The sequence below is a fragment of the Molothrus ater genome, chromosome 14 (assembly GCF_012460135.2).
Source record: "Molothrus ater isolate BHLD 08-10-18 breed brown headed cowbird chromosome 14, BPBGC_Mater_1.1, whole genome shotgun sequence".
NCBI classification, from domain to species: Eukaryota; Metazoa; Chordata; class Aves; order Passeriformes; family Icteridae; genus Molothrus; species Molothrus ater.
Window position 1 is genome coordinate 81,570 of NC_050491.2, and position 9,553 is coordinate 91,122.

General features: G+C 47.9%; 1 protein-coding gene across 1 annotated transcript in view; it reads left to right on the plus strand.

Moving 5' to 3' along the window:
• Positions 1-9,335, plus strand: part of LOC118698803 (uncharacterized) — a 36,464-nt gene extending 27,129 nt beyond the window's left edge. The window contains exon 4 of the mRNA XM_036402344.1: positions 7,167-9,335. Within this exon, the coding sequence (XP_036258237.1) occupies positions 7,167-7,877 (711 nt within the window). The 3' untranslated portion in view covers positions 7,878-9,335. The remainder of the gene's footprint in view (positions 1-7,166) is intronic.
• The last annotated feature ends 218 nt before the right edge of the window (positions 9,336-9,553 follow it).

The following is a 9,553-nucleotide window of genomic DNA, read 5'->3' on the forward strand; positions in this document are numbered from 1 at the left end:
CTCTTGCTATGTCTTGCCCTCCAAATAGTCTGATTCAGCATTTCATGCATGCTAGCAGCAAACATGGTTATTTTTCCTCAGTAACAAGGACCACCAAACAAATTACTTGGAATTATGGGTCTTGCCCTATCCCCACAGATTCAAAAGACACTTGGTGGAAGCTTCCTTACAGTCACATTTGCACCAGCACTTCCAGGATAAGTCCAATTGTGGCAATATTTGGTCATGTAATATTTGGTCACTTTCTGATACCATGGAGAATTGGGATTGAGGATGACACTATTATTTTTGGGTCATGGGATTAGGACAATGCTCATATAAGTTGATTGTGGGTTTAAAAAGTGGTTGAAAAACAGGCAATAATTTCCAGGTACTGATCCTAACAAATCTAATTCTTGGGTCTCTAGTCCACTTTCATTCTGTGATTGTGTTATTATACTTGCTTGGATGCCCTCGCCGTTTGTCTTTATCCCCAACCTTTAGCATATGTCCAATTTTGTAACACCACTGGCTATGTTACACTAGCAATCCTTCACGTTTGGTTTATTTGCTTCCATCTATGGTTTTCCTTCAACTCCTACCCATTCTGCAAAACCAGTAAAGTTACTTATTGGGATACCAATTAAACATGTCTGGAATGGTTTTCCTGGCATGGTTAAGAATAAACAAAAGAAATCTACCCCAGTAGCATTGGCCCAAGTAAGCCACATATTCTGTCAATGCCATCTGCACTACAGATGTTGCCACATATCACAAGGAACAGAGAGAAACCTCCAAAAACCCACATAACTAATTTAAGACTATTCTTCATCCTTAACATCGGCAAAGAACCTTTCCCCTATGAGATTAGGGAAAAAATCCAAACTGATTGTGCCTCTTGCTCTTTGTTCTCTTCTCCTATTCTGTCTCCTTTGGTTCTTCTCCTCCCACCTTTGCTTTGTTTGTTCCCCATGCTAAGGTCTAACTCCCCATGTCCCAGGAAGAAATACTCCTTTTCTGCATTAAATGGCCTTGATCTTATTTTCTCTCTCTTTTTTCTTGAGCTCCAAAGTTCATTATGACGAGGATTCATTATGCCCATTTTTATTCCACTTATGGCTAGTGAAGTAATAGGAGAAATTCTTAGTTATAGAAACTGTTACTAATCAACACAGACTGTTGGTCAGCCAAAGCTGTGTTAAATTCCTGAAGCCAGAGCAAGAGAACAGAGACTTCATAGAATTAGGAAGTTTCTTTTTCTTTCTTTTATATAGCAAAAAGGAGAGTGCATATTAGAGTGGGGCACAGAGTAGGTGATTCGGGAAGTCTGTACTGTCTGATTACCTCAGACAATGGGGCAAAGAAGAGGGTGATGCAGTGGGAAACTTGGATAAAAAGGGGGCTACATCCCTCAACCACTTGAAAGAGCCCATGGAAAATGGCCCATGGCCTCTCCACTTATTCCAATAAAGTTACAGGACTCCTCTGTCTCTTTTTGGGACAAAAACCTCTGGCATCAGGGATTAATTTTCCTAAGAAAATGAGCACTCATCCAGGGTCCTCATCTCATGGCAGTGAGTGGGAGCCCGAGGCACCCCTCAGCCAGCTTTGGTGATCAGTTCCCTTTGGTGGCAGCCAGTACTGGGCAATTGGTTGAGTACCTGTGGAAGAATGGCTACATGACAGGGACCACGTTCTGGACCAAGAATAGGGAGGATGCAGCTAATCTGGGTCCCTGCACCAGCAAAACACTGTGTCCTTGAGCATAGCTGTGGTACAATAACAAGTAGTGAGAGAGACATGAGAAAAGAAAGATGTAAACCCCAAGGTATGAGGAAGAGCTGACCTTGTAGTATAACCAATAGATTGCTTAGCTTGCAGAATATGTATGAGCTTATTACTTGTTGTGCATAAAAGTCTGATGCTCTCTTCAATAAATGAAGCTTGCTAAACACTCATATTGAGCATCCAAGTTTCCCTCACCGCAACAAATGGCGCCCGAACAGAGACCCTACAGAGGGCTTGAACCTGTGAGCTACGGTCCGGTGCAGTATTCTGTGTCAGTCCCGATGCAGCACGGGAGGCAAAAGAGCAGGCTCCGCGTCCCCGAGCGACCTTCGAGAAGGGTCTCGGCCAGCGAAAGAGTGGGTTCCGTGCCCCGAGCGACCTCAGAGAAGGGTCTCGGCCGACTAAGCGCCGCCAATGTCTTGCAAGGGCTGCAACAGTGCTGACAACTAAATTAGAAGGTAATGGAGAGACAAGCAGCGTATGACCTTTTTAAATGCTTTTTACAAAAGCGGGGATTATAGGGTATCGACCTGGGAAAAGGACTCCTGGGATTGATTGCATATGGAGTTGCAAAAGGGTGCTTTGCAGATCCCAGTCAGGTTTTTGAGGAGTTAGAGTGGCGTAGGTTTGGGGATAAGTTGTGGGAAGTTGTGTTAGATGAGTGTAAAACTGCAAAAAAGTTGTCTAAAACTTGGCAGATAGTTGCTAATGCACTAAAACAGTACCAGGCAGAGCAGAAGGCTGCTTAGGCAGCCTCTGCCAGATTGGGAATGCCTGTTCCTAGTGAGAATAGCAGGGCCTCAGCGTCTATGACCTCTTATCCTCTGCCCCCAGCAACTACCACAGTGTATCTGCCAGTGGGGACAGCCTCCGCAGCAACCGCCCGAGCCACTCCTTCTGTGCCTCCTCTGGCAGCGAGGGATTGCCCCCCCCCTGCGGCTGGAGTGGACGGTGGGGAAAGAACAAAGGAAATGCTTGACCCCAAGGTGGTGCGAATTGCTAATGAAAGGCATGAGGCATGGCGAGAGATTGCAGGAGAGGCGATAGTTGCAGGCGACCGGCTGCTGATGCCTTGCTTGAGGTGGCTTGTCTGGTGGTTTACGCACCAAATCCTGCTGGAGGCTTGCAAGCAACTATCACTACCTTAGATTGGAAGTGGCTAGCACAGCTCCGTGCCACTGTGAGTGTGGTATCCACGGAGAACCAACTCATCAGATGCTCAATTATTTGTGGGGAGGAAACAGACGGTTGGCATCGGATATTAAAAGCCTCATGAGGCTAGTGCTTACCCAGCATCAACAGTTGTTGTTTAATGCTCACTGGCAGGCTGTGTGCCAAGAGTCTGTGGCTACCCAGAGACAGCCACAGAGATCCACTATATGGAGTTACTTTAGAGGAACTTATGGGGATAGGGGCATACCTAAGGACAAGTGCAAGCACTAATTGGGCCTGAGAAACTGAGGGAGGCTATGAGATTAGCCCGGGTGGGGCTTGACAGGGTGAAATCCCCAGGGGGTATTCCCTCATACATGGGAATTAAACTGGGAAGAGAAGAGCCATTTGGGTTGTTTATTGACAGAGTGGCGAATGCTATTCAGACAGCAGGGGTCCCTGAATATATGCACGGAGCACTACTAAAGCAATGTGCCCTACAGAATTGCAATCCCACCACTATGGTATACTTGTCACACTCCCTGGTTCCTGGACTGTTGAGGAGGCTTTAGAACGAATGGCTCAGGTGCCGGTGGGGCTGCAGGCTATGTTAGTGGAAGCAGTAAGAGATTTGGGAAGTAGTTTCAGGGAGCAGGCGCAGGTGACGCAGAGTCAGGTGTTGGCTGCCCTTGCCACCTTGCAAGCGTCGGTAAATCGGCTTCAAAGAAAAGGACCATCGCAATTCCGATGCTTCCGCTGCGGAACTGCTGGCCGTATGCGACGGGATTGTACAATGGAAGCTGTGTGGTGCTGGCGCTGCAAGTCCAACACACACAATGAGTCAGCCTGCCAGCACGTCTTGGGAAACGGGAAGCCCAGTGGGAGGGGTTGCCCCACTCTGACACAAGTGGCGGCCCAGAGCCCAAGCGCCTTCCCAGCACAAGCGCCTCCTCCATCTGCCCCGCAACTAGCGGAAGCCTTGGTTCGGACCTGGCAACCTCAATAGACTGCACCTTAATAGACTGCAAACTGCAGCGAATCCCAACGGGGATTAAGGGCCCTGTTACAGCCAGCGGACAAACCGTGGGAGCTTGTTGATTGGACGCTCCTCTGCCAGCATGTCGGGACTTACTATTCTTGTTGGACTAATTGATGCTGATTATACAGGTGAAATACAAATAATGGCACAAACACTATTCCCACCATTTTTTATTCCAGCCGGATCGTGAATTGCTCAATTAATCCCCTTGCCTCAATTAACCAGAGGGACTGTACCACTTGGCAAGTAGCAACGTGGTGAAGGTAGTTTTGGTTCCACAGGAACAATGGCATTGTTAACAGTGGACTTAAAGCATTGTCCTAAAAAAAATATTGACATCCAGTATCAGGGTCAAACCATCACCCTGGTTGCACTCCTAGACACCGGTGCAGACGTCAGCATCATAGGGTCGCAGAAATGGCCACCCCAGTGGCCCACTCTTGCGGCAAATGCCACAGTCACAAGAGTAGGAGGACTCATGCTTGCACAGAAATCCCCTCTGCTGAAAATTATTATAAAGGGAAAGACCGTCACCTGTACAGTTTCTGTAATACTGCTCCCTGAGGTATTACAGAAACTGTACAGGTGACAATCCCTGAGGGTGTCCACGCCTTGCTGGGCCACGATGTGTTGGCACAGTTGGGAATGGTCCTCACCACAGATCTCCCTTTATAGGATGGCCGTTGCATGGACTTTCCCGATCCCACTCTGATGGAAAACAGAGGACCCAGTGTGGGTTGAGCCGGTTGGGCCTTTAAAAGGGGAAAGTCTCATTCAGGCACACAAGCTGATACAGGAGCAGTTTGACCAAGGACATCTCTGGTTATCTGTTAGTCCTTGGAATACTCCTATTTTTGTGATCAAAAAGAAATCTGGCAAATATCGGCTCCTGCATGATCTACGCGCCGTCAATGATCAGATGCATAGTATGGGAGCCCTGCAGCCCGGACTGCCTAATCCTGCAATGCTCCCTGAAGGAAGATCCCTCCTCATTATTGATCTAAAAGACTGTTTCTTCACCATCGCCTTGCATGAGGCAAGATAAGCAGCGCTTTGCTTTTATCCTGCCTGCGCTGAATCGAGAAGGGCCTGCCCAGAGATATGAGTGGATGGTACTCCCACAGGGCATGCGTTGCTCGCCCACTCTTTGCAAACTGTATGTTGATGCAGCCTTGCAGCCAATTCAAAAGGCGTGGCCCAAAGTTATAATTTACCATTATATGGATGACATTCTTTTTGCTCAATCATCACTGTTCTCTCCAGAGCAAAAGCAAAAATTGTCTCAACAGCTCCAACAGCAAGGCCTGGTGATTGCTACAGAAAAGGTGCAGGAAATGAGCCCTTGGAAATACCTAGGGTGGAAAATCACTGACCAACATATTCAGCCTCAAAAACTCACTATTATGATTGCTCTTCAAACACTCCATGATGCTCAGCGACTATTAGGAGATCTGCAATGGCTTCTCCTGGTGATTGGCATTCCCAACAAATATCTTGAAGAGCTGCGACCTCTTCTAAAGGCTATGGACCCTGCGGCTAAACTATCCTTAACTTCACGAGAAAGAAGAGTACTGCAGGACATTACCTCCATGGTTGCCCATCACGTTACTCATCGCCACCAGGAGGGCCTTCCATTGAATCTTACCGTCCTGGCAGGAGACAGGCTCCTATTAAGGGCAATCATGCAGCACAAAAAGAAAATGGGGGAGAAGCAGGCAGCCAAACAGATCGTGTTAGAGTGGATTGCCCCTCACCCTACAGCCCCGAAGAATGGTGCAGGAAAAAGTACGGATATTGGCGGAGCTGATTAAGAAGGGCAGACTCCTAATTCTGCAAATTACAGGAGAGCGACCAGGTGAAATTCACATTTCTATGCATGAAGAAGACCTAAAGTGGTATTTGCTCAACTCCACAGCCCTCCAGACTGCATTGATAGAAGATGGAGCTGCAATTCGCATTGAGCCTTTAAAATCACCTTTATTAGCATGGATGGCAAATCAGGGCTGGATAACTATTCCGAAACGGGCTGATCAACCACTGCTGAATGCTGTTACGGTGTTTACAGATGCTGGGAAGCAGTCTCGAACAGCCGCCACCACTTGGAGAGACATTGACGGATGGCATCATCAAATCTGCAGGCAGAGCAAAATGATTCCCTGCAGACCCTTGAGCTGTTGGCAGTAGTATGGGCCCTGTCACATTGGTTGCACAAACCCTTGAATATTGTTACATTGTATGTGGCAGGGGTAGCAAATTGCATTGAGGACGCAAGTATTAGGGGCGCAAACAACAAACCGATAGGAGAGCTCCTGATGCAGCTCCAGCGGGCCACACGGCAAAGGACTGCCGGCTATGCTGTTTTGCACATTCGCAGTCATCAATGGGACCAAGGACTTGGAGAGGGCAATGCGAGGGCAGATCGTCTAGTGATTGTGACATAAGAAGCCCCATTTTCGCCTCATTGCCAAGCTAGAGAGACTCATGCAATATTCCTCCAGAATGCTCGGGGTCTCCACTGAGCATATGGTCTTTCCCTGGAAGAGGCTAGGGCCATTGTAAAGGCCTGTCCTATATGCAGCCATCATAATCAAGGTTTAGGGCTTGGAGCAGGAGTGAATCCGAGGGGGTTGAAGGCCAATGAAGTGTGGCAGATGGGTGTCACGCATGTGCCTGCATTAGATTGGTTAAAATGCCTGCATGTTACCATTGACACAGCCACATGATTTGGGCTACCCCTCAGCCTGGTGAAAAGTCAAGGGACGTAAAACGGCACCTTACAAGTTGCTTCGCTGTTATAGGGGTGCCTCGTTGTATCAAACTGACAATGGGCCTGCCTACAAAAGCAAGACAGTTGTGCAATTCATGCAAACATGGGATATAACGCACGTAACTGGCATAAATCATTCCCCTACAGGTCAGGCAATGGTGGAACAAGCTAATGGAACTGTGAAGAGGTATCTTGAGAAATTCCAGAGCATAGTGCACCCACGCGAAAGGGTTAATAAGACCCTGTTTGTAATGAATCATTTGTGTGTGTTTGGCGACCACCAAGAACCTCCTCTAATTAGGAATCAAGTTGGCCCTACAGAAAAGCACAAACAACCATCCATGTGGGTCTTTTACAGAGACCCCAAGACAGGACAGTGGAACGGGCCTGCAGAAGTGGTCTTTGTGGGCAGGGATTACCTTTGTGTGCTTACCCCAACAGGCAACATCTGGGTCCCGAGCCAGTGGACCAAACTTGCCATCGGCCATCCTGGATCCAGCAGCCAATGAGGAGAAGAGGTGGTTGCTCCGCCTCCACCTGGCAATCGACCCACTTCTCTGGCCAGCGAGACAGCTGATTGACCCTCGATTACTCAACTGGAGGACTCTTGACCAGCTGGCACAGCTGATTGCTACCTTGCCTATTCTAGCACCTTGTGGCCTTGCGTACGCTATTTGTACAAGCTGTGGGGACAAGCGTTTTTGCCCTTGGATAAAGATTTTCTGTGGTGGCTGTGAAAGAGATCTCTGGGTGCGTCAGAGTGTGCTGACAGGATTGTGGTGTGTTGAGTGTGATCGTGAGTGGAGAAGGAAAACAGTACTTGCTGCATTACAGGAGGAAACCGGATTACCTGGAATCCAGGGGTTATCCCTATATGAGAGTTGGGAGCAAAGGGAGATTGCTAGGTTAAAGTGGGAAGTACAGTGGCAAGTTAGCAGAATTAAGAGCCAAACAAAGACAAGCATCCTGCAGGAAATCTGTGGTAAACATGTTGACCTGCCAGGACATTGGATGGTTCAGCCAAGGCAGATGGAAGAGCTATGTCATCGCCTTAGTATTCTCCCTCCTCCTAGTAGAGACAACGAGCCACGTAGAAGGCGCAACAGGAGGAGGAGGGCTAGGAATTCCCCATATGGCCCCAACTCAACCTAAGACCAATATTTGGGTCACTCTCGCAAACCTGATAAATCAAGAGGCCATTTGTTTGTCCTTGTCTTCTCCAGGTAATCCATTTACAACCTGCTTGGTTGGGCTACCAGCGGATCCTTGGCCATGCCCTTCAAGTACACCCACCTGCAGGACCAATGATGCTAGGGCAGGTGTAGATAACTGGGACCAATGGGTTTCCCATTTTTCCATAGCATTGCAGGAACCCCAAGAACTGGAACTGTTAGGCTCAGTGATGGCAGATGCATGCCTCAATTTTAACCATATAAGCCGGATGCCAGCCAAGAACCATTCCACTATTGTAACCTCCAGCATGGCTGTCTACCGAAATGCAACAGCCTGGTGCAATTATACCACAAAGAAAGTATCAATCTCATCAAATTACCCCATTCAATTGCCAGCAGGTTACATTTTAATATGTGGAGACCACACCTGGCCTGGTATCCCATCTATGCTGCGAGGGGGGCCATGTACAATTGGACAGCTGTCTCTACTTATACTCAACACTTCCATGATACTAAACATGAGCTACCGCCATCGTCGAAGTAAAAGAATGGCCCATGCATTTACTGCTAACTGCAAAGATGATGTTGGTCACCAAAAAATTTTGGTCCCCAGGGGCCATGATTGCGGCATCCTTTCTGGCTCCAGGGGTGGCAGCAGCAGGCACCCATGCCACCCTAAATAAGTTGGGATGCTGGCTTGCGAAGCAAACCAATGCCACTTCTGTGGCGCTTTCTAGCCTTTTGATGATGTTGATTCTATTTGCAATGCAACGCTTCAAAATAGAGCTGCAATTGATTTTCTTTTGCTTGCACAAGGCCATGGTTGTGAAGAATTTGAAGGCATGTGTTGCATGAACCTTTCTCACCATTCGCAGTCCATCCACTCCCAGCTCTCTGAGTTGCAGAGGTTAACCGGAAACCTACAGGTAGAATAGGGCTTTGATATTGATGGATGGCTCAAATCTTTAGGCCTGGGATCATGGCTACGCTCTATTGTTAAGGCTGGCATTATAGTAGGCATTATAGCTTTGTTGGTAGTATTAGTTTTGCCTTGCTTTTGCATATGCTTACAAAATATGGTGCAAAGGATGATATCTGCTGCATTTAATCAAACATTGCTTGTGCAAAAAGAAAACAGGGGAATTGTGGAAGAATGGCTACGTGACGGGCCACGTTCTGGACCAAGAATAGGGAGGAGGCAGCTAATCTGGGTCCCTGCACCAGCAAAACACTGTGTCCTTGAGCATAGCTGTGGTACAATAACAAGTAGTGAGAGAGACATGAGAAAAGAAAGAGGTAACCCCTAAGGTATGAGGAAGAGCTGATCTTGTAGTATAGCCAATAGATTGCTTAGCTTGCAGAATATGTATGAGCTTATTACTTGTTGTGCATAAAAGTCTGATGCTCTCTTCAATAAATGAAGCTTGCTAAACACTCATATTGAGCGTCCAAGATTCCCTGACCGCGACAAGTACCCAATAGTGTCCACTCGAGACAGGCAAGTAGTGGACTAGAGGGTCCATTGTCTCTGTATCTCTGCGAGCCTCTCAGGAACCCTGGGCCAGTCCCGAGTCGGCAGACACCGGGGGGAGCAGCCCCAACACGGCCGACAGCGGGGAGACACTCTCTGTGCCCCGAGGGTACTGAGGGCACCTG